Here is a 26,326-nt window from a genome sequence, read left to right on the forward strand (position 1 = left end):
GCTACTTTTTGAGAGATGTTCTTTTGGCCCCTTCCCTCTCTCTTCGTCGTAGACACAAACAATGAGGTGTTGCTTTTCCCCACCCCCATTCTCCAACTTTGAGAGTTTGTCTTATTTGAATTAATCATACAAAAGCTTCTAGGCTGCCTGGAGCAGGGACTTGACTATAGCTTCATCAGTAAAATAAAGTATCAATACAATTGGATGGCGACTAGAAATTAGGGCTCAGAGAGGCAAAACCACTGGAGAGAATGATTTGGAGGACTCATCAGTCTGGCTTCTAGAATGGTTATACCTGCTATAGAATTTCCCAGAGCTAAAGTGAAATATGCTCCCAGTTACCAGTTTTCCTGGTCTGATTGCATAGTCACCAAGCCAGATTTCCTCTATTGGTATTGGGAAGGAGATAGAGAGGGTGCTTTAAATAAGGAACACAGCTTTATAGTCATTGAAAAGTGGTATATCCTTATTATAAAATAATACAGTAGCAGTCAAGGTGGTATATCAGATTTGTGAGAATTTTCTAAAAGATTTTATTTATTTATTTATGGAACAGAGAGAGAGAACATGAGTTGGGGGAGGGACAAAGGAAGAGGGAGAGAATCAGGCAGACTCTGTGTTGAGCACAGAGCCTGATTCAGGGCTTGATCTCATGACCCTGAGATCATGACCTGACTGTAAATCAAGAGTCAGATGTTTAACCAAATGAGCCACCCTGGTGCTCCCAGATTTGTGAGAATTTTGTTGGTGTGACTCAATCCCTGAAAGCCTGGGATGTTTGAGAAAGTTCTTGTTCTGGACTTCAAGACTAATGAGAGCCAATCTGACAACATCTCTCCCAAAACATCCTCATTACCTAATAGTGGTGCTTAAATATTGCTAAGACAACTGGCCAATTTGGTGTATTTAATTACTTGGCCATTTTGGATAATTTAGTCATGCTAATTGTAAGAAAGGACAAAATTCCTTTACCCTCTTAGGTCCTGTAGCTGGCAGTGTGAAATTAATTGACAAAAGACAGATTAAATACAGCCAGAGTTTACTAACATGTGCATTAGGCATACACGTGGAAAACTCAGTGATGAGTAACTCAACGTGGTGGGCAGAACTTGGGCTTGTATAGCGTCTTAACAAAAGAACAACAAATTTATAGAGAAGGGACAAAAGAAAAGGGGTTTAGGCTTTTAGAGTGGCAAGCTGTAAGAAGGTAAACATATGGAGAAAATGAATAGAAGATAGGAATTATTTAGTAAGGTTTGTTATGTAGATTCTTTTTGGTGTCCATCTCTGGGCTGTTGATAGTCTAGAGCTCTGTTAGTCATTAAGAGTTCTGTCCTTGGGGCTCCTGGGTGGCTCAGTGGGTTAATCCTCTGCCTTTGGCTCAGGTCATGATCTCATGGTCCTGGGATCGAGCCCCACATTGGGCTCTCTGCTCAGTGGGGAGTCTGCCTCCCCCTCTCTCTCTGCCCGTCTCCCTGCCTACTTGTGATCTCTCTCTGCCTCTGTCAAATAAATAAATAAAGTCTTTAAAAAAAAACAAAGAGTTTTAAAAAAAGAGTTCTGTCCTTTAGGGTAAAGGAAAGAGAGACACATTTACAAATTCATATCCTGCTTTCAGGCAAATAGGAGGAGGGCAGACAGTTTTTCTTCTATTTGCTTCTACTCAATTGTCTCTAGCTTAAAATAATTCTTATACTAAAGTGGCATATTTTGGATAGTATATTATAACACCCTACTTAATCAATTGAGTCAGTCAGATAAGTAGGGGGAAATGCCAGATCAGTTAAGTGAATGTGAACTAAAAATAAAGACAATTATCAATTTTTAATTTTTCCACCAGTTGGGTTGCACAGCATTGAGATGCTATGTGGTAGAACTCAGGTGCCTCTGTGAGATCCTGGTTTGAACGTGATGCTCAGGCCTGCAGATGCCTTTGGGGCAAAGGGAAATTGGAACTCTTCCTTCTCCTTATGTTCTTGGGACCAGATTCAGCTGGAAACAACTGGTCTCAGGAATGTACTGAATCAGACATCTACTCATTCCACCACATGGATTCCACCTTATTAACTGATTTAATATCCCTCTCAGTTACTCTTTATATGATGCCTAAGCAGACAATTTGATGCAAACAATTACTCATATTGGCCATTTTGCTGAATTTTTAGGCTGGTTTCTGCAAAATGAATAATCTGATTGTTAGCTCTTTTTCACTTGCTTTCATCCTGATGGTATTGTTCTCATTGTATTGGAAACTAAAGAGAGGCACAAAGAGAATCTGGAAAGACATATCAATAATGAGCAATCTTCTTAACTATCCTCCTTTCAGGGATATACAGGTCTGGAAAAATACAGTGGCAATTAAAGTAAAGCTCCCTTATGGGTAAGTGAATTGAAAAAGATTGGTGTTAAGTATGTATGTGGGTATCTTTCTGTGTGTATGCATGCGTGTGTGCGTGTGGCTCATGCGCACACGCATGTTTATAGAACTTGGTAGAAATGGAAATGCTATTGGTCTGGATAGGGACTCAGGTGGCTGCGGTGGGGGAATATAAATGACCTTAAAAAACATAAGCTGAAAAAGATGGTCCCCACACATTTAATTATTCCATAATCTGCACTTCTAATCCTCACCTTTAGAACCAGGGCATTATATCCCGACTTTAGCATTTAGTAATTCCTGTTCTCCTTCAAAGCCTCATCTGTGTGTATGAATGGGCGTGAGAGAGACAAATCAGAGGTTTTTTTTCTGAGCCCTGTGTCCTTCTAGCAGAGGAGAAAGTCCTTTCAAGAACATCTTTTTTGTTTTTTTTTTTAAACCTGGTCGTTTAAATTTTACTGTTAAGTAATCTCATGATAAATAATAGGTATTCACTAGAAAAAAATTAAAATGATTTACCATTGTTTAATTCTGCTAGCCAAGCCGCACTTGCCCTGAAGAGCTGCATAATTTATTCAAATGACCTGGGGCTTTTGTTTTTTATTTTATTTTTTTTTTTAAAGATTTTATTTATTTATTTGACAGAGAGAGATCACAAGCAGGCAGAGAGAGGAGGAAGCAGGCTCCCTGCCGAGCAGAGAGCCCGATGCGGGGCTCGATCCCAGGACCCTGAGATCATGACCTGAGCCGAAGGCAGTGGCTTAACCCACTGAGCCACCCAGGCGCCCGACCTGGGGCTTTTAAAGTCAATCTTCCAGCAGAAAAATTACCCCCTGTCCCCAGGAGAGTGAATTTTTTTGCATTGTACGGCTTTCCTATGACTGACATTTATTTGACTCGCAAGTGTATTTACATTGTCGGCTTAACTCGGAGTTCTTTGCCGAATCAATAATATGCTGTATTTCTTGCTTCAAGTGGTGTCAATATTATTGTTATTTCTTTAAAAAAAAAAAAAAACTTTTTCCCTTCGTTCCCTGCAGTTACAAAGTTTTTCTTTGAGTTGTGAAAATTTTTGCTTCTAAAATTATGAGGAAGCCGAGTAAATGTTCTTTTAATCTTCTGGGAAATGTGTGCCTCTTTAAACTTTATTTACGTCAGAACTTACTGTAATGAAGGACAAAAGCTCTAGACAAGGTCCCCTGCTCCTCGGGGGTGTTCAAGGCTAGGTCTCCCAGAGGCGAGCCTGCAGTTTGTTCTCAAAAGTTTATAGCTTACCTCCTGGCTGTTTCTTTGCAACCGGCCCGAGAGGGGGCTAGAAATAGAGCAGGGTGGGAATCTGACCCATCGTGACCACTCAGGGGGCTCTGGCCTGGAAAATTCCCCTGTATGTGGCAAAAACAAACATTAGAAATGGAGGGAGAAACTAGGCTTAAACAAAGAGTGAAACCAGTTCTTGTTGCATCTCTCCTGCCGATAACCATATGTGCCCGCTCCTTCATTTCCCAGACATCAGCGCTCCATCATCTGGACAGAACCTCCACCTGAGTCTGTCCAGAGCATAAGAAAAAAATATTTTTAAATGTGACGCAGTGGTATGTATGTATTTTAGGAGCATTTCCTCAATGTGCAAACTCAGTCTAACCGAAAGAATCAACAAGTGTGGTGGTGTGCAAACCTTCGAATCCTACTATATTTTTCAGGCAAGGGTTGACCTCTTCTTTCCGGTCCCACGTGCCACAGGACTGACTGCAATATGGGGAATGAAATTAAGGAAAATCTGTTCTCCCACATAACAATCCTTCAAACTCTTTCCCCCTCCTTTAGTGTTTTTGTGACAGCGTGTGAATGATCGGCTGTGGCTTTTTGTAAATGTCACATGCTTTCCTTTTGCCAGGACAAAGAACGAGAGGAAAGGGCCAGCGAGGGCTTCTTCCGTTAACGTGGAGGTTAAGAGCATGGACTCTGTCATGAGATTGTGTCCGTTAAAATTCAGATGTCCTCCATTTAATAGCTAGCTGACCTCAGGGAAGTCATTTATCCTCAGTGAGCCCTAGCTTCCCGATTTGGATAATGGAAGTAATAGCAAGAATTTATAATGGCATCTACCATACGGGAAGCATGATTGCAGGCACCTTCAATGTATTAGCTCATTTAATTTTCAAAACTCTGTGATGTAGGTAATTAACATCATCCCCATTTCTCAGATGAGAAAAATAGACATGGAGAAGGAAAGGAACTTGGCCAAGGTCACAGGCTAAGGAAGTGGGTACAGCTGAGCTTGTGGAGTCTGGCATTTGTATCCTGAAGGCCATGTACAGGCCAGTACATTTCATTGGCTCTCTCTGAAATTACTGAACACTCAGCACGGTGTTTGGCACTTAGAGTTTATTGTTGGCTGTTAGTCTCACTGCCGTCCCCAGTTCTGATCTTTCTTTTGTCACACTTGCTCCTATGGGACTGATCTATAAGGTTGGTCACCCCCATCAAAAAAAAGAAAATAAGAAAGAAAGAAAAACCAACAGTGATCTGAGCTGTGGTGGTTGCCTGATCCTTCTTCACCTTTGTGGGCTTTGTGTTTAAATCTCAAACAGGACAGGGACCTATGAAAGGAGGCACTATTTGCTAATACCTCTTTTCGAAGACATGAAAATTATATCCCTCCTATCACCACCTCTCCAGCCAACAAAAATTGCTTGAAGCAAGGGAGAAGTTTTAGAAAGTTCATACTTCGAGTAAAGTCGCTACTGTACTTTAACGAATAGAGGTAAAAATCTCAAAAAGTAATGAAGGTGAAAACAGACATTGGTGGACAAAGGTCGCTGCTACTAGAATAAATTCTCTATTCTCCACTCCTTAACTTGCCTTAGAATGTCAGTATCTGGGAAAAAGAAAGAGAAAATTCTGCAAATAATTATATTCTTCTTTTAAAGTAAGCCACTGATTTCAAAATTCTCTAACACATTTGTGGAAACTTCATTTTTTTTGTTTGAGATTTATTTGAATGAGCTGTTATGATTGGAGACAGTGAGAATTTCAGATTAATGTTTTGCAGCCAAAAAAAAAAAAAAAAAAAAAAAAACCTCTCTGGAAAGCTGGCAAGTGTTCATAAGTCAGCCCTAGAATTATGTAGGTTGAAGGCTCCCAGTGGACAGACCGAACATATAAGAAGGAAACCAGAGATCTAGTGCTATTACGTCCCTGAGTCTAAGGGAACGAATAAGCACAGAATTAAAAGCATTCTTCAGCCTGAATTTTTAAGGTAGGTCTGCACAATTTCTATGTACTGTATTTGGAGAGTAGAACATACATTAAGTGAAAGTGCTTTTTTACGGATGAACTTTCCCTTTTTTCCTGTATTTTCACACTGTATTTTACAAAACTCCTAAATTCTTTCACTGCTGTTTCTCTTACAGGAGTGCGCTTAGGAACTGGGCAAGCTGATTTATGATAACTAAGTTTTAAACTCCAACGACCAGTAAGTCTTCGAGCGGGTTTATTTGAGATTCTTTCATGATACTTTGTTAGGTCAAGATGATGAGACAATGCACTTTAGACAAAAATGATAACTTTGCTGTTTATTAGGAGATTCTTTGGTGATTGTGCTGTTCATTGAGTCGTTTCTATGTATTTTGAAACTATCAAAAGTAATAGTCTTCCCTTTACTGTGCTTATTTCCAGCTAATTTTCTTTTGTCTTAAAGTAATGCTGCTCCTAAAAACCAAACCAAACCAAACCAAACCAAACCCAGTATCACAAAAACCTGCGCCCTGATTATGACATTTGAGAGCCATAGAGCACTGTTGCTATTTTGTTGTGTTAAAAGTGAAATGATAGCAAAGGAAAATGATACAATTAGCTCATGATTCATCATTGACGTTCAATTCTTATTTCACAGCAATCAAAACTATTTCTGCTTGACTCTAAATCAGATTTGGCTATTTTTTTTCTTGTTCTTTTCCTAATTGAAAAAGAAAATGGATTTCCTTCTAAGCAGATTAAACATCTAGATTGAAAACTAGTGGTCTCTATTAAAATGCGAACAGGGGGCTTTTAGAAATATGTACCTACTCCAGAGCTCCCTGCTAATGATGTTATTATTGTGGAAACAATGGAAAAATAGAAGTAAAGGAATTCGGGTTAAATTAGTAATAAACCAGCCCTACCCCCCATCTCAATATGTTCCTTTTGCATATGCTCTTGCAGTCTTTTGTGCAGTTACTTATTTTTTCCATAGCTTATGTTACTTATATTTTCCATAGCTGTAATGATTTGTACATAATTAGTTACTTGAAATAAGGCATTTCTCTATGCAACAACGGACAGCAATGTGGTTTCTAGAAAGTATGCAGCCTGAGAGATGTGCTGAGGTGTTTTTGAAATAGTAACTTTTCTTCTTTCTTGACTCCTTCTCATTTGTTTCCCCTATTTCTTACCCACGCGAAACTTTTGAACTATTGATTTTCTTGAAGGCTTTTGAAAATATGATAGAAACGATGGGCAAAAGAGAGTTTTGTCTAGCATTTTCAGTCCCTGAGGCTGAAAGGTCTTACCTGCTTAGTACTGTTGAGGAAATTCCCTTTTCTTCTTCAAGAAGCAAAATCCTCTCCTATTTCACAAGGCATGGCTGTGCTTCCCAGTGTTTTCCTATAATCACTCACCTTTTCCTTTTTTTTTTTTTTTGCTTTCAACAATTAGCATTTCTAAATGCTAATGATTTCATAATGTCCTACACTCTGTATGTATTCTGGGAGTTCCATTTTTTTTTTAATTTTCACAGAAGGCATAAGAAGTGGGAGCCACCGAGCTTGCAGTATGAAGAACAACGTCACCCTTGCCACCATCAGCAAAAACATTACCAACAGCCTTCACTTCGGACTCGTGAACTTCATCGGCAATGAGTCGACCTTTAACTGTTCGCACAAGCCGTCAGATAAGCATTTAGATGCAATTCCTATCCTCTACTATATTATTTTTGTGATTGGATTTCTTGTCAATACTATTGTGGTTACGCTGTTCTGTTGTCAAAAGGGTCCCAAAAAGGTGTCCAGCATTTACATCTTCAACCTGGCTGTGGCTGACTTGCTGCTGTTGGCCACTCTTCCTCTCTGGGCCACCTATTACTCTTACAGATATGACTGGCTCTTTGGACCTGTGATGTGCAAAGTGTTTGGTTCTTTCCTGACCCTGAACATGTTTGCAAGCATTTTTTTTATCACCTGCATGAGCGTTGATAGGTACCAGTCTGTCATCTATCCCTTTCTGTCTCAGAGAAGAAATCCCTGGCAAGCGTCTTATATTGTTCCCCTTGTTTGGTGTATGGCCTGTCTGTCCTCATTGCCAACATTCTATTTCCGAGATGTCCGAACCATTGAGTATTTGGGAGTGAATGCCTGCATTATGGCCTTCCCCCCCGAGAAATATGCCCAATGGTCAGCTGGGATTGCCTTAATGAAAAATATCCTTGGTTTTATTATCCCTTTAATATTCATAGCCACATGCTATTTCGGAATCAGAAAACACTTACTGAAGACCAATAGCTATGGGAAGAACAGAATAACTCGTGACCAGGTCCTGAAGATGGCAGCTGCTGTTGTCCTCGCGTTCATCATCTGTTGGCTCCCCTTCCACGTTCTGACCTTCCTGGATGCTCTGGCCTGGATGGGTGTCATTAATAGCTGTGAAGTTATAGCAGTCATTGACCTGGCACTTCCTTTTGCCATCCTCCTGGGATTCACCAACAGCTGCATTAATCCCTTTCTGTATTGTTTTGTTGGTAACCGGTTCCAACAGAAGCTCCGCCGTGTGTTTAGGGTTCCAATTACTTGGCTCCAAGGCAAGCGAGAGAGTGTGTCGTGCCGAAAAAACAGCTCCCTTAGAGAAATGGAGACCTTTGTGTCTTAAACACCAGAGTGGAATGCGTGTTCGCAACACGGCTACTTGGTTCGAGGGCCCCCTGAATGATCGTTCAATGCCTTTAGTCAAGGAGTAAGTTTCTCCCTTCATGTAATCTCTTCTCACTCTTCTAGAACAGGAAGCCAAATGGACCTCAAGTGTCACCCAGTGACTTTCAGGAATGGCCTGTTTCCTTCAGTTTCTGGGTAACAATAGTGTCATTGGGAGGACAGAACCATGACCTCGAAGTCACTCAGGAGTTCTCTCCAATGATAAGTAATAGCAAATTGTGACTGGTGATTTGGGGTTTCAGATTTCTCCTTGACAGACGCTGAAGTTGGTTGTTGTTGTTGTTGGTTTTTATATTCATTTTCATCAGGCTTTCCTCTCGAACTGAAGCCAGGTTTTTTTTTTTAACTCATTGCATTATTTACAAGACATCATGCTAAGAAACATGAGCATTTCTAAGTGAAGTACACTACAGTAGATTATTCAGTCTCTAAACATATGCCTTTTACTTTAAAAATACTATAAATAATAACCATTTACATTTTATTTGAGCACAGGTTGATATTTAACATATAGCTACATATCGAGTAGAGCTAGGAATGTAGATTAGATCACCTGTACTCCTGCATTTATCTTATTTTTACGGTTAGAGGAAGTAGAATATATAATAACATAGATTTGAGATTAACAAATATTTGAGTGTTCACTAAACTCTGAATATATGCTCTTTAGAACTTTCTATCCATTTTAACTATTGTTTGAAGATTTCTATGTTCTCTGACAATTTTTTGAAGACAATAACTAAACACCGTGTCGTGTTATAAAATGTAAAGGTCACTTTTTACATCCTTGACCTTTTGGTGCTTTGATATATAGGAAGTTGACTCGTCTTTTATTATTGATGCTTTGGTTCTGGGTGGCTTCCCGAAATATCTGGAGGGCTTCTTTAACTCATTAGTTTGTAATCAACCTTTACCAGGCATGGGAAAAAGTTATGCCAGAATGGGGTTTTGATACCCAGGGAGACAAAGATATCTAGCAAATGATAAGTTTGGTGTCCCACACAAAAACCCACCTGTCAGGGCAGTGCGATGTGTCTTTGAAGGTAGAGGCCATGGGGTGCTCTGAACATACACCTACGGCTTCTGTTTCTTCCAGTATAGGGTTGTGTGACACTCTCTTAAATCAATCTCTGGTCCATGGATCTCCTTTTCCACACTATTAGAACTCCTGTCAGAGAAGTACCTAAAACTGACTGTTACCTACAGTTTACTTAAGAGTATGAGTCCTAATTTTAGAAGTTAGACGTTTCATTCAGTACCAGCCCCACATTATACCAGGTTGTCTAGCACCTTTCTAGACCAACACTGACCTCTGAGGTAGACACAGAGTTTCAAAGACTTCATGTGTCTGCCAGGTTCCAGGGCTATAGAGTAAAGCGTTCTCTCACCCCACTTTCTGGGAAATGCCTACTTTCATGTAATCTATTATTATCAACAAAATAAATAGCTAAATGTGTAACCGACTCTAGCTTCATATTTTAAATAATTTTGTAAAACATTACATATAAATAAAAGCTTTAATCGGAAGATGATATGTACTTACTTTTTGTTTTAAAAAATATTTATTTATTTGAGAAGGAGAGAGTGGGGAGGAGGGCCAGAGGGAGAGGGAGAAAATCCCAAGCAGACTCCACACTGAGCATGGAGCCCGATGCGGGTCTCAATCTCACAACCCTGAGATCATGACCTGAGCTGAAATCAAGAGCTGGATACTTCACTGACTGAGCCACCTAGGTGCCTTGTACTTCTCTCTCTCTCTCTTTTTTTTTATTTTGACTACTCCCAAGTATAGATTCTCACCTTTTATTGTATCTGTATCGTCCTTACAGTCCCTACTGATACTTTTTCATCTCGGTCCCCATCATTCCTTATCTGGTTTCTTCATGCACTCTTCTAAGTCTCTGTCTCTTGAGTCTTCAACCATAATTTCTTATTAATTATGAAAAGGAAGTCCAGATTGTCTATCAGCAAGATCATAAGAGATCTGATCCTTCCTAGCCTCCCAGGCTTTTTCTCTCTCTGCCATCTCTCTCTTACACTCTGTGTTCAAGCATCCCCAAAGGACTTACTGCTTTTTTAAGGCCTAATGTTCTTTCATGCCGTCTGCTTTTGTTCCCACAACTCTGTCTTCCTGAACACCCCTCCAATCATTCCCACCCCAAGGGTCTTTCATTTAACTGATGAACTCCTACTCAGCCTTCATCATTGAGCTCATGTCAATTCCTTTACCACAATAGTATTTACTATACTAATTATAATACAACCCCTCTCCCTCCCCTGGCAGCTCCCTCAATAAAGAGAATTCTCTAGTTCTTGGGATGTTAAGCCTGGCTTCCACTTCTATAGGAAGTGACCAGTATTGAGCCTGAAGTGGTTCTCTGAGGTTTAGACTTTTCTGGGGCTAAGAAGAAATTTCATTCAAAAAGGTGCGGTGTGAATATGGGAACTCTGACTGTAGAAATGTCCAAAGGTATACATGTCCTCTTTTCTCTTTGCAAATGTAAATTTCAGGTAAGTTTCTCAGACAGCAAATGAAATTATTCTTCTCATTTGGTTCTATCTCCAGGTTTTATCTGATCCCCTTCCTTTTTCTATGGGCCCTCCTTTATGTACCTCACCTGCACAATGCCCAAGAGGCTCTTAATAATAACAATAGCTCCTATTAGGTGAGCATTATATGCTCTATACTACGATACATATTTTTTATGAATTATCCCATTTTATTCCCACAAAGACTCGGTCATTCTCATTTTACAAACGAGGACACTGAGGCACAAATGAGTCCCTACAAATCTCGAAATTTGGCTCTGACAGCTGATCTGAGTAATCCCAACAGCAGTATTTAGTGGTTTAAATATGGATCTTAAACTACCAAGCAGATATTTCAGAGATGGTCTTGCACAATCCTTAACCCTTCCCTCCAAACCTCATTATTTGCACATCCCTGACCACAGCAGTCCAAGAACTGTGGGCAGGTGGCATATTTGCACCTGTGGAGAAAAGGAGAGGAGGCAGATGTATGGGGCTTTCTCCCTTATTCTCCACTGCCCTTTTCTTGTGCTCCATGTTGTACAGAATTGCATGAAGTAACTGCTACCCCCTGCTGCCCCCTTTACCCCATACACAAAGCAAAACAGTCACCTCAAACATTTCTTTTGAGCAACAAAAAATAATTCAGCTCTGTGAAATGAGATTATATGGGATTCCCAGAGAAATTAATCTCTTGCAATTTGCAGAAGGAATCTGCAATTTTATTATGGGACAGGAAGTATTAATTCTTTCTATATTTTGTGTCCCTAAATTAATTCTACTAAACAGAATGTCTTGGAAAAATTCCCCTTTTTTCCTGCTCTTTTGAGGTCTATATCTAAATGAGAGACATTCTGAGGGAAAGCACACTGTATTTTGACTTTTTTTCTTTTTACCCCATAAGGACCCTAGAATGGGAAACTGTTTGGTGGTCTCACATATCAACAAAAGAAAAATCCAAAACTGACAAGTTGAATTAACCACATGTGTTGACTGAAACAAGACAGGGTTGAGGTAGTAAGGAAAGTGTAGAATTTAATTTTTTGTTAATTACTAGATAAACTGTATCAGTAATAATGACTCATATAAAATAACAGAACCTCACATGCCATCACTAAAAATAATCACTTCCCCTGCAAAAGGCCAGTGGCATATAGCTGAGTTGACTAGCCTTCTACACATTCATGCTCACTTGCACAAACATACCTATGAAGGGTTAACAACCTCAGAAAGAAAATTCTTCTGGGATGAGAGAATTCTTTTCAAAATGAGAAATAATTGGCATGTATTTCTTGCTAATAATCAGTGTTTTTCATTATTGAAAAACGTACCTATATAGGTTAAAAATTAGCCATAGAGATAATCACTGTTAGTAGCATGGGTTAAGATTACAGCTATACACATAGACACAGATATATACGTGCTTGGTATATATTATTATAATATATTAATTTATTGTATCACATATAATATACATGCATATGTACTATTTATTTTTATCTCTTTATTGGTATCCATATTTCTCTCTCTTTTCATCTATTATTATAAGGACCTATTTAGCCAGAGGCTTCCATCAAGGTTAAACAATAACCTTGTTGTTTAACCCTTAAACTGTCCCTGCTCCCCTTCCTCCAGGGGACTTACTTAAAAACAAGTCCCGGAAACCAGCCCCAGGTAACAAAGCCCAGATACAAGGGTGGGTCAGGCCAGGTGGAGACACGATCAGTGGGGGGTTGCATACTGTCTCCCTAGCTACCAAGGAGTATGGGCCCCGCCCTTTGGGAGCCTTTTGGGCACCAATTCTTTTTTTTTTTTTTTAAGATTTTTATTTATTTATTTGATAGACAGAGAGAGATCACAAGTAGGCGGAGAGGCAGGCAGGGAGAGACGGGGAAACAGGTTCCCTGCTGAGCAGAGAGCCCGATATGGGGCTTGATCCCAGGACCCTGAGATCATGACCTGAGCTGAAGGCAGAGGCTTAACCCACTGAGCCACCCAGGCGCCCCCTGGGTGCCAATTCTAACCAAGGTGATAGGCTAGGTCAAATGTCTACTATAGGGTAAATTGTAATTCAATTGGTCACTTATGTGTGACCTAACATGACTGTGGAGTTTCCTCTGTGTGTTACAATGTCATTGGCCACCCGTGCGTGGCCAGGCCCAACCACATGGTCTTTGCCCTTAAAAGCTAGTCTGTGAAACAGAGAAAGGTTGCCCTCTCTTGTAAGAGGTGTGTCCCTGAACATTCGGTTTGATTCTTGATGCTTGGCGCGAAATAAAGCTTTGCTTGACCTTCGCTTTATATCAGTTTCGCTCCTTTAATCACAGACCCATTATTGGGGGACATATCATTATCTATTGGATATAGCCTTCATCACCCCATGGTACATTTCTTTTACTATTTAAAATATTCTGAGAAATACAAAACTAACATAATGTTATATGTCAATTGTATCTCAATAAAAAATAAATTAAAAAAATAAAATATTCTGACTCCGAACTCCTATTTGGTTTACTAGAAAATATTCTTTCTTCCTTTTTGGGTCCTTTTTTCCTCTGATAAGTCCCAGATCCTCAGAGCTTTAAGCAATACAAGAGATTATACCTGGTTACCATTGCCTAGTAGGGGAAAATATTGGAAAATCTGATAAGATCACTGGCCCACTTTCTGCAGTAGTTGTTGCTGTATTATTCATCAGTTGGTGCATGCGAGAACAGATGGACTCCTGTCCACTTCAAGGAGTTTCTAAGTGATCTGTGCATAAGATATCAGACAGAGTGGAGGAGAAAGAAAAAGGAAGCCTCTCTCCCCAGTGTTACTTACACTCACCTATACCTGATACCTGCCATGGTGGAAAAGGTCTCAAATGCATCTTCATTAGTTTGGGCATCTCCATGGAGAAGGAGGGATCAGCAGAAATCTAGCAGAAAGAACATGTTGTACCAGGACCCAGTCCTCTCCTTTCTTAAAGGAAGCTCTTCTGTGTGGCTGGGTCATAGTTCAAACTCCTTCTCAGTAAAAACAAGTATTCCTAGTTGGGAGAGGGAATGGGTAGTAGGGCTGATGTTGCTTCTTGATTGATGACACTAGAAGATGACTCCTCAGTGCATAAGATATACCACAATAACTTTGAACTTCTTAGAAGAATAGGTCTGGTACTAAATATCTTTTTTCTTGAAAGGCCCCTTTGGCCAATTCCCTTTTCCCCCAAATCTCCAAGCTCAATACACCAATGAGATACAGTTGACATAACTCCATTTGCCTGAAAGTTTGGAACCATCAGATCATTGCCAAACTCCCAAGTTCCCAGTTCTAGCTTTCTCTTTGAATAATGGATCCCTGATTACTTTACATTCATTACCACTGAAGTGATCATTCCCATAACAAAAAAATCAACAGTGTTTCTTGAGGCTTTAACAACTCGAAATATTTGTGGATAATAATTTGAAATGGTCTCTCTGGGTATGTTAATATCTATTGTTCTGTACTGAATTGTGTCTCCCTGAAATTCATATGTTGAAATGAAGTGTGATTGTATTTGGAGATAGAGCTTTTAGGAGATATTTAAGGTTAAATGGAGTCATAGGGATGGAGTCTTAACCCAATAGGACTGGGTGCCTTCTAGGAAGAGGTAGATACCTCTTTCTCTCCCCACATGAAAAGGTCCTGTGAACACACAGAGTAGAAAGACAGCTGTCTACAAGCCAGGAAGAGAGCTCTCATCAGAACTTAACCATGCTGGCACCTTGATCTTGGACTTACCACCTCCAGAACAATGAAAAAATAGATTTCTGTTGTTTAAGCCACCAGGTCTATAATATTTTGTTATGGCAGCCCCGGCAGACTATTATGGATTTTGGTCCTGAGAGCGCTTCTAGAGGAACAGAATTTTAAGGATGAGTTTTCTGAACTGGCTCTCTAATCTGATTAATTTTTTTTCTTTAAACATTTTATTTATTTATTTGACAGACAGAGATCACAAGCAGGCAGAGAGGCAGGCAGAGAGAGAGAGTGGGAAGCAGGCTCCCCGCTGAGAAGAGAACAATGCGGGACTCCATCTCAGGACCCGGAGAACATGACCTGAGCCAAAGGCAGAGGCTTTAACCCACTGAACCCACCCAAGCGCCCCTCTAATCTGATTAGTTTTAAAATGATTCTATTTCTAGTAGTAAAGAGATTGACTAGTTGCTCCTCAGTTGGGGAAAGACAAAAGGATGAGCTCAGAGATTCGAATTTCCAATTCAAGTCCTGATTAAATCAGGCAAAAGCTTTTGTGTATGCCTTGAAGGAAGACCTTACCTCTTTTAGCCTCAGGATTGAGATTGTCTAAAATAAAATGCAGAATCTCTTTTTACAATGGGCTTAATTACAATGCAAATTGAACTCCCAGGTCAGCTGGTGTCTGCGGTTAAAGAGAGGGCATTGACTGAGAAAGAACAGGGTCCTATAAATTGAAGTGGGGATGTGTGGGCAGACCCCAATGAAGCTGAGAACACTGAGCCCCTAAATTCTGAGGAGTATTCCTTGCCAGTGAAGAAGACCTCCCCACCCCCAGTGATGGCAGCCTTTCTAATCCCACTTGAGGGGTTAATCCTGCATTGCCAGAGAAAATGCTAATGGTCTCTCCTGAGGTAGTTGTCATGTAAAAGAATTCCGAGTCTCCTCAGGACCTACACCATCACTGGCTTTGCTTTTTTTTTTTTTTTAAGAATTTTTTAAAGGATTTTATTTATTCATTTAACAGAGAGGAAGAGTAGAAGCGGGGAGAGCAGCAGGCAGAGAGAGAGAGAGAGGAGGAAGCAGGCTCTCTGCTGAGCCAGGAGCCCGATGTGGGGCTCGATCCCAGCACCCTGGGATCACGACCTGAGCCGAAGGCAGCCGCTTAACAAGCTGAGCCAGCCAGGCTCCCCTGGCTTTGCTTTTTGATCTATAACTAGTTTCAAGTTCCAGCAGGCCCCTAAAGGTGAGGCCCCGAAAGTCTGACCTGTGAAAAGGTATATACTACACTCCAAAAGAGCTACTTACATTTTCTAACTGATACAGACAGAAATCTGGGGAAAATGTGGGGAATAAGTATTAAGGGGGTGGGATAGTGATGAAAGAAACATAAAGTTGGATCAGGCCAAATATATTGGTATTGCTCATGGATCAGATTCGGCATTTAATGTTACAGCTTGGGGATTAGAAGAGGATGAAACAAACAAGAGGTTCTTTGGTTGGTTGGTTGGCTGAAGCTCGGACCAAAAGGTAGACCAAAGTGAGTACGTTAGGAGGGCACATATTGCACGGAGCACTGGGTGTGGTGCATAAACAATAAAAAAATAAAAAATAAAATCAAATAAAAAAAAAAGAAATGCTGGATATGCCTTGGTTCAATGTAGAGGAAAGGATTGAAAGGCTTAGGGACATTGGAGTTTTAATGTGGATTTGTCATTTTAGACCTACTTACCCACTGTGGGAGCATCCAGAAGACACATCTTTTACCAGTAGAGGAAGAAATAGATCTGTAAGGGCAGCCCTGGAATTCTTGAAGAACTCTGTGTTCATTCCTCTTGTTAGGCCAGAATTTACAGTGGAGACTACATTTTTCAGCTAGGAAACCGAAATGCAGCATTTGGATTCTGGGGAGGCAGCGGCCAAGTGTGGGCATAGTTACCATAACCTATGGCAGAGTCAAAGCAGCAATTAGAATGGTCTGAAGTGAAATACGTAGGCAGCTTACTAAATTCTTGATCTGCATGAGCAGAAGGGTTCTAATTCAAAAGAACAAATGTCTAACCTGAATCAAAAAAACAAAGAGTCATGGCCCACTCCACCCCCCACCCCCCAGTTGATTCCTAGTTTTAAGTCAGTTTCAGACCCAGCCCAGAACGAAAGGAAGGCCATGTTCCTTGAGGGAGGATCTCCGAATACTATTACAAATATATACTGTCAGTCTTCTCTGAGCCTTTCCTGAAAGTAGCTATGGTATTTTACCAGGTAACTGTGCGTTGGAGAAAATGAAGTAATGACTACCAGACATTGGCTGTAAATTGACACTTGTTTCACAAAGACCCAAAGTCACTGGGGTCTACCAGACAGTGTAGGGACTTATGGAGGTCAGGTGACCAATGGAGGTGTTCTTGTTTTTTAGCTCCAGTCTATCTTGCAATGGGCTCAGTGTGTCACCAAACCCAGCTTGTGGTCATTTCTCCAGTTCCAGAATGCATGCTTTGAACAGATATGCTCAGCAGCTGGCAGAATCCTCATACTGGTTACCCGACGTATGGGGTGAGGGCTATTATGTTGGGAAAGACCAAGTGGAAAGCACTAGAACCGCTTTACCTAGGAAAATAGCAAACTAAAAGCAATACTGCATTCTTGGGAGATCGAAGAGCTTAATGCCACCATCAAGGACTTGAAAGGAACAGGGGTGGTGATTCCCAACACGTCCCCCTTCAACTCCCATGTTTGGTCTACACAGAAGAGAGAGGGATCTTGGAGAATAACAGCAGATTATTAAAGCTTAACAAGGAGGTCACTCCAAATGCAGCTACCAGATGTGGTTTTATTTCTTGAGCAAATTAACACATCCCCTAGTGCCTGGCATGCAACTATTAATTTGGAAAGTACTTTTTTCTCTATACGTTTTAGTAAAGAGCACCAGAAACAGTTTGCTTTGAGTTGCTAGCAACTACTTTAGACTTATTTGTAAGACTTTTGCCTGTCAGAGCATGATAAATAAATCCAACCAAAGTTCAGGGGCCTTTACTTTCAGTGACATTTCTAGGGGTTCAGTGGTATGAGGTATGCAGAAACATACCTTCTAAGATAAAAGAGAAGTCATTGCATTCCACCCCTCCTACAACCAAAATGAGGCACAATTTCTAGTAGGCCTCATCTGATTTTGGAGGCAATATATTTCTTCTTTGGGTGTGCTGTTCTGGCTCACTTACTCAGTGACCTGAAAAGCTGCTCGTTTTGAGGGATGCTCAGAACAAGACCAGGTTCTGCACCAGGTCTGGGCTACTGTGCTAGCTGCCCCATCACACCAGTCATCTGAGCCAGCCGAATCAACACACAACACATGCCATTAGGACTTGGGAGCGAAGTCCTGCCATTCTCTGCATATACCTTTGCCTCACTTGAGAAACTGCTCCTGGCCTGACACTGGGCCTTAGTAGGGATCAAACATTTAGTCATTAGTCACAATGGTTACTGTATGATCTGAGCTGCCCATCATAAACTCAGTGTTATCTGACCTACTCAACCATAAAGTTGGATGTGCCTAACAGCATTCCCTCACCAAATAAAATGGTTGTAGATCTGACTAGACCCAAGCAGGCCCTGAGGGTATAAGTAAGGTACATGAACAAGTGGTCCAAATGTCATGGGTCCACATTCTTGTTACACAACCTTCTCTCTTTTGTCCTGCACCCATGACTTTATGGGGAGTTCCCTAGGGTCAGTTGACAGAGGAACGGAAGGTTTGGGCCTGACTGGCAAAAGGTTCTGTACAATATTCAGGCACCACCCAAAAGTGGACAGCTATACCACTGTGACCCCTCCCTGGGACATTCCTGAAGGATAGTGGTGAAGGGAAATCTTCTCACTGGGGAGAACTTCTAGTACACTTGGTTGTTCCCTTTGCCAGAGGAAGAGATGACCAGATGTGTAACTGTATACCAATTTATTGTCTGTGTCTGGTGGTTTAGCTAAATGGTCAGGGCCTTGAGGGAACATGATTGGAAAATTGGTGATAAGACAATTTGGGAAAGAAATAGGTGGATAGAACTCTCTGAAAATGCAGAAAATGTGAAAATATTTGAGTCCCATATGAGTGTTCACCAAAGGATGAACTCAACAGAGGAGAATTTTAATAGTCAAATAGATAAGCTGATCCTTTCTGTGGATACCAGCTAGCCTCTTTCTTTAGCCACCCCTGCCATTACCCAATGGGCTCATAAATAAGGTAGCCACAGTGGCAGGGATGAAGATTATCCATAGGTTTAGCAACATGGACTTTCGCTCACCGAAGACATCCTGGCTAAGGCCACTGTTGAGTGTCTAATCTTCCACCAGCAGAGACCAATGATGAGTCTTGATATGGCATCATTCCTTGGGGGTAATCGGCCATTTCTCTGCCAGCAGATTGATGATATTGGACGGCTTCCATGATGGAAGGGCAATGTTTTGTTCTTACTGGAATAGACACTATGGATATGGATTTTCCTTCCTTTCATGAGATGTTTCCACCAAAACAAATGGACTTATAGAATGTCTTATCCATGATTGTGGTATTCTACAGAGCATTGTTTCTAATCCAGGAACTCTTTGTATGTTCTGATTAATTTTGCTGTGAATATGAAATTGCTATAAAAACTGAAGTTTACTAAGTTAAAGAAAAAAACAAAATAGGTATCTATTAAATCAATATTCTCTTCATTTTTTTACTTTAATAAATAATACTATGACATATTTGTAGTTACATTTTTACATATTCCTTTGATTAGTTTTTATAATCGTTTTTAAGAATGGAATTGACATACCAAAGAGATTAGGTTGTTGTTTTTGTTATTATTGTTATTATTATTATTTTTCTTTTTTGGAATAATTTGTCATATTGACCACTACAAAATATACATGAATTTATATTCAGACCAAAAGTTCAGGAAAGTGCATATTACTTGAAATATGCAAATATAAAGCTTTTCTCAAATTTATCTGCTCTAAACTTTGGCTTATCCCATCCTATAACTTTATGTTTTTTTCAGCAAACATGAGTGGCCACTGCTTTTAACAAATATTCTTTAACTATATTTTGGTGGTGACCACTATTTTAATCCATTCTGGATTAAATTTATTTAATCCATTCTGGCACCTGGGTGGCTCAGTGGGTTAAGCCTCTGCCTTTGGCTCAGGTCATGATCTCAGGGCCCTGGGATCCAACCCTGTAAGGGGCTTCCTGCTCAGCAGAGAGCCTGCTTCTCTCTCTGCCCCTCCCCCAAGTTTGTGCATGTGTGCGCGCACGCTCTCTCTCTCTCTGTTCTCTTTCTTTCAAGCAAATAAATAAAATCTAAGGACGCCTGGGTGGTTCAGTCAGTTAAACAACTGCCTTTGGCTCAGGTTATGATCCCACGGTCCTGGGATCAAGTGCTGCTTCAGGCTTCCTGCTCAGTGGAGAGCCTGCTTCTTCCTCTGCCTGCCTCTCCCTCTACCTGTGCTCTCTCTCTCTCTCTGAGACAAATAAATAAAATCGTAAAAAAAAAAAAATTAATCAGTCAATCTAAAAAATAAAATAAATTGAGGTGATTTGTAGAATATGCTGAAATCTGTTTCTACTGAGATCAACACTAAACCATAAGTCTGTTTTCTAAAGTACTCTAATGATGATCAGATGGTGAGGTGGATGAAAAGATTTTCAGTTCTAGTGTATTTCTTGAACCCAGCCATTTATAGACTCTCTATCCTCATATACCAATGCAGTGAAAAGTGGAAAACAAAATCAAGTTGATTGCCCCTGGAAACCCAGGAGATATGTTATCATCTAGATTATATCTATGATATCATCTTATCACTAGAGAGGACTATTCGGAAGGTATAAACTGGATGGAAATAGAGAAGCGGTGTAGTACATTGAAGCTTCACATCTAGCCACCCCAAAGAGGTGGATAAGCAAACATACAAAAGTTGATTCTCCTTAGAACTCCAAATATCCCCAAGATTAAAGGAAGTTTAGGTTAGGAAAAAAAGAGTTCATGGGTAATGGGTCAATTAGTTAATTTTAGAGTAGAACACCTGTGCCAGTCCCGGCTTTTAGGAGGAGTGATTCAGGAATTTGCTTACAGGCTAATGCCATGAATACAGTTCTCTAAAGAGGGCATTGAGATGCGAAAAACTCAGAATAAGTGTGGATTTCACAGAAGAAGGGTTACTCTAGGTAATGTTTAAGATCCAAGTGGATGGGAAAACCCCATGTAGAAAATAAACTACTCTTATATTCCTTAGGAAAACCTGCCAGATGCATAAACCTTTTCCTCTCCACATCACGACTATTGAAATGCTGGCTCCTACAATTGAAATTTGTATTAATAGAACAAGAGGACAAGGGTTCTCAGTTAGCCTGAGGAAATACACTCTAGCAATTACTTTAATTTAATTTAGAGTTGCATCTACAAATATAAACAGACAATTAAGAAGTGACTAAACCTTTGAGAAAAAGAAACGGCATGAAAAAAGGAACCAAATTCAACAAAAACTAAGAACCAACATCCTAAGGAAACAAGTAATATAGAACATAGGAAAAAATAAATGGGAGTTCTTAATAGCTTTGGTGTGTTTTTTCTCTCTGCTTTTTTATAACTGACAAGATACCAATGTGTATACTTAAAGTTCACAACATAATGATTTGATATATGCATATATTTTGAAATGGTTACCACAATCAAATTAATTAACACCTGTCATGTTAAGTGAAATAAGCCAGAGAGAGAAAGGCAAATATTGTATGATCTATTTAAATGTGGAATCTAAAAAAAAGTCAGACTCATAGAAATAGGGAGGAATTGTGATTGCCAGCGGGTGGGGAGTGGGAGAAATGGTCGTACATTGGTTAAAGGGTATAAACTTTCAAATAAAAGATGAATTAAGTTCTAGGGATCTAATCTAAGATTATAGTTAAAAATATTATATTAAAGAGTTAAATGAATATCTAATTCAATATTATATTATATTAAAGAACTAGAAATCTAATCTATATTCTATAGATAATAATACTATTTATAGTAAAGACCTAAATGTGAGACCTGAAGACATAAAAATCCTAGAAGAGAACACAGGCAGTAACCTCTTTGACCCTGGCAACAGCAACTTTCTAGATTGTCTCCTGAAGCAAGGGAAACAAAAGTAAAAATAAACTATTGGGAATTCACCAAAATAAAAAGCTTCTGCACAGTTAAGGAAACAATCAACAAAACTAAAAGGTAACCCACAGAATGAGAGAAGATATTTGCAAATAACATATGTGACAAATGGTTAGTATCAAAATTATATAAAAAACTTATAAAACTCAACACCCCCCAAATGAATAATTCGATTAAAAAATGCAGAAGATGGGGGGCGCCCGGGTGGCTCAGTCAGTTAAGCATCCAACTCTTGATCTGAGCTCAGGTCTCTATTTCAGCATTGTTAGTTCAAGCCCTCTGTTGGCCTCCACGCTGGGTGTGGAGCCTACTTGAAAAAAATGGGCAGAAGACATGAATAGACATTTCCCAGAAAACAGACATATAGATGGCCAACAGACACATGAAAAGGTGCTCATCAACACTTATCATCAGGGAAATGTAAATCAAAACTACAATGAGACTTCATGTCACACCTGTCAGAATGGCTAAAATCAACAATACAAGAAACAGCAGGTGTTGGCGAGGATGTGGAGAAAAAGAAACTCTCTTACACTGTTAGTGGAAATGCAAACTGGTGCAGCCACTGTGGAAAACGGTATGGAGTTTCCTCAAAAAATTAAAAATAGAACTATATATGATCCAGGAATCATGTTACTGGGTATACCCAAAGAAAGAGCACATGTATCAAAGAGATACACCCTTATTGTTTGTAGCAGCATTATTTACAATAGCCAAGATATGAAAGCAGCCCAAGTGTTTGTCAATTGATGACTGGATAAAGATGTGGTATGATGGAATATTATTTGGTCATAAAAAAGAATGAAATTTCACCATTTGCAATGACATGGGTAGAACTAGAGAATATAATGCCAAATGAAATAAACTGGTCAAACAAAGACAAATATCACATCATTTCACTCATATATGGAATTCAAGAAAGAAAACAAGCAAAGGGAAAAAAATAAGAGAGAGACAGAAAAAGCAAGTGACAGACTCTTAACTACACAGAACACATTGATGGTTACCAGAGGGGAGGTGGGTGGGGGGATGGGGAAAATAGGTGATGGGGATTGAGGAGAGCACTTGCCAGGATGAGCACAGGGTTGTATATGGAAGTGTTAAATCATTATATTGTACAACTGAAACTAATATTACACTGTATGTTAACTGACTGGAGATAAAATAAAAATTTAAAATAATACTATATTATATACTTGAAATTTGATGAAAGAATAGATACTAAATGTTCTTATTAAAAAAGTTAATAGTTTGGGGCGCCTGGGTGGCTCAGTCTTTAAGTGTCTGCCTTCGGCTCAGGCCATGACTCCATGGTCCTGGGATCAAGACCCGCTTCTGGCCCCCTGGTGGTTGGAAAGCCTGCTTTTCCCTCTCCCACTCCCCTCCCCCGCTTGTGTTCCCTTGCTCACTGTCTCTGTCAAATAAATAAATAAAATCTTAAAAAAAAATTAAAAACTTAATAGTTTTAGAAAAACTTGAGTTCCAATGTTCATAATGCTGCTCAGAGTTCTCTGGGGAAAAAAATGAAAAAAAAATGAGTACCTGGAAATTGCTGAAATTTAACCAATACAATATACAATTAGAGAATTGAGTAAGGTGCTGGATAATAAATCAGTACACAAAAGTTTATAAACTTCTGATGAAGTAAAACAAAGAACAACCAGCTAAAATGTACAATGGAAAACAAATCTCATTTACAATAGACAATGGCAATAAAAATTAAATGTCTAAGAATTAATTTAAAAAGAATGCATGAACTTTATTTATGTATTTATTTTTACCGATTTTATTTATTTATTTGAGAGAAAGAGAATGAGAGAGAGAGAGAGAGAGAGAGAGAGCATGAGATGGGGGAGGGTAGAGGGAGAAGCAGAGTCCCTGCTGAGCAGGGAGCCTGATGTCAGATGTGATCCTGGGACTCCAAGATCATGACCTGGGCCAAAGGCAGTCGCTTAACCAACTGAGCCACTCTGGCATCCCATGCATGAACTTTCTAGGACAACTTTAAAATATTAATGATGACTACAAAAAATTATTGATAAATGGAAAGGCATTCTCTATTTTTAGAGTATAAAAGACACTCATATTGGTGTAATTTCACCCTAAATTAGTCATACCTTTAATACAGACTAATAAAAACACCAGCATGGGGGTGACTGGGTGGCTCAGTCAGTTAAGTGTCTGCCTTCTGCTCGGGTCATGTCCTGGGGTTGAGCCCCACGTTCGGTTGGGTGCTCAGCAGGACCCTGCTTCTCCCTCCCCCTGTTCCTCTCCCCCTGCTTTGTTCTCTCTCTCTCTCAAATAAACAAAATCTTTTTTTTTTTTTAAAGATTTTATTTATTTGACGGGGGGCGGGGAGAGAGAGATCACAAGTAGGCAGAGAGAGAGGAGGAAGCAGGCTCCCCACCGAGAGCCCGATGCGGGGCTCGATCCCAGCACCCTGAGATCATGACCTGAGCCAAAGGCAGAGGCTTAACCCACTGAGCCACCCAGGCGCCCCTCAAATAAACAAAATCTTTAAAAAAGCACCAACATAATGGTAATACCAGCAAGATGGGAGAGTAAGACATCTTTGCCTTTGTTTCCTTACAGAGGCCTCAACTTAACCACAACGCATGAACCAAAATACCTTTATGAAAACAGAAAGCAGCTAGGAAAATTGTATTACCTTAGGTGAATGCAGAGTTGAAACAGCTGCAGTGAAATGGACAATTATTCCCCACCCCCACAGCTCTGCTTGGCAGGTGTACCTCAGCTTGGTTTTTGGCTTCTCCCTCAAGGAATGGCAGGGGGATGAAGAGAATAGTGAAATGTACTCCCAACGTTCTGGTTTTTTCAAGAGCTACTTGAGGGCTCAGTTTCTTTCTTGACTTACTTGGAGTTCTAACAGAACTGGCTGAACTGGGGTGGGGCAGCTGAAAGCATAAGAAGTGCAAAATTTTTATTCTTTTTTTTTTAGTATTTTATTCTTTTTGATGCAATTGTAAATGGGATCGCTTTCTTGATTTCTCTGATAGTTTATTAATGTATAAAAACACAACAGCTTGTTGTTTATTAATTTTGGGTCCCATAACTTTATTGAATTAATTTTTTAGCTCTAACAACTTTTTGGTCAAGCTTTTAGGGTTGTCCTTATATAGTGTCCTGTCATCTGCATATAGTGACAGTTTTACTTCTTTATTTTCCATTTGGAAGCATTTTATTTCCTTTTCTTGCCCAATTGCTGTGGCTAGACATTCCAGTACTATGTTGGATAAAAGAGGGGATCCTTGTCTTTTTCCCAGTCTTAGAGGAAAAGGTTTCAGCTTTTTACCGCTGAGTATGATTTTAGCTGGGGGCTTGTCATATAAGCCTTTATTGTGTTGAGGTATGTTCCCTCTTATAACTACCTTGTTCAGTTTTTTATCATAAACAGATGTTGAATTTTGTCAAATGATTTTTCTGTATTTGTTGAGATGATTATATGATTTTTATATTTCATTTTATTAATGTGGTGTATCACATTGATTAATTTGTGAATATTGAACCATTCTTGTCTCCCTGGAATCAATCCCACTGGGTCATGGTGTGTGATCATCTTAATGTACTAGTTAAATTCAGTAGGCCAATATTTGTTGAGGATTTTTGCATCCGTGGTCTCAGGAAAATGTCTTTTCAAAATATTCAAAATTTTCATTCTTTAACAGATCTTACTGGATAAATTTGAAGTCCATTTGGAAATAGTGTTTTTTGATTTCCTTATTTTTTAAGATTTATTTATTTTAGAAAGAGAGCGAGAATGGGGCAGAGATAGAATTTCAAGAAGACTCCCTGCTGAGTGCAGAACTTGACATAGGGCTCAAGCTCAGGACCCCGAGATCATGATCTGAGCTGAAATGAAGAGTCAGACATTTAACACATTGAGCTACCCAGCAGCCCCCTGTATTTTGATTTCTACTTTATATCATGCATGAATATAAAATATCAATTGCGGATAGGTTTCAGTTCTAATAGTAAGAGGTTATAAAATAATTTTCTGTAGATGAAAGCGTAAATCTTTTTGTGACCTTGGAGTTTTCAAAGATTTCTTATACAAGTCACAAAAACTTCTAATGTGTAACAGAAAAAAATGACAAGTAACAAATTGAGTTCCATTTTAACTGGGAAGATTTTTTTTTAATCAAAAAACACAACTGAAAGGGTGAAAAAACAAGCCAACATGAAAGACAATATTTGTAATATCTTACAATTTATGCATTTGTCTTAAAAGTCTTAAAAACATTTGTCTTAAAAGTATTTGTATTCAGAATATATAAAGTAGAAATCAATAGGAATGATGACATTCAACTCAAATTAAAAATGTACAAAATACTTCAAACAAGCATTTCCCAATAGAATATAATTAAAGGGCCAAAAAATAAGTGGAAAGTTCCTCAAGTGTATTAGTCATTAGAAAAAATGCAAATTAAATGATATTGTGTCACACCCAGCAGAATGTGTAAGATGAAAGAGACAGAAAAAAGTTTTGCCAAAAATTTAGGGCAACTGGAACTCTCATATTTTTCTGCTGAGAGTAT

General features: G+C 39.4%; 1 protein-coding gene across 1 annotated transcript; it reads left to right on the plus strand.

Moving 5' to 3' along the window:
- Positions 1 to 7,189: 7,189 nt before the first annotated feature.
- LOC111157307 (angiotensin II receptor type 2) lies at positions 7,190 to 8,278 on the plus strand. The gene has a single exon (XM_022518613.1). It carries the CDS (start codon positions 7,190 to 7,192, stop codon positions 8,276 to 8,278), a length of 1,089 nt encoding a protein of 362 aa, XP_022374321.1.
- Positions 8,279 to 26,326: the final 18,048 nt, after the last annotated feature.

The sequence above is a fragment of the Enhydra lutris genome, unplaced genomic scaffold, assembly GCF_002288905.1.
Source record: "Enhydra lutris kenyoni isolate GAN:26980312 unplaced genomic scaffold, ASM228890v2 scaffoldscaffold53, whole genome shotgun sequence".
Taxonomy (NCBI): Eukaryota; Metazoa; Chordata; class Mammalia; order Carnivora; family Mustelidae; genus Enhydra; species Enhydra lutris.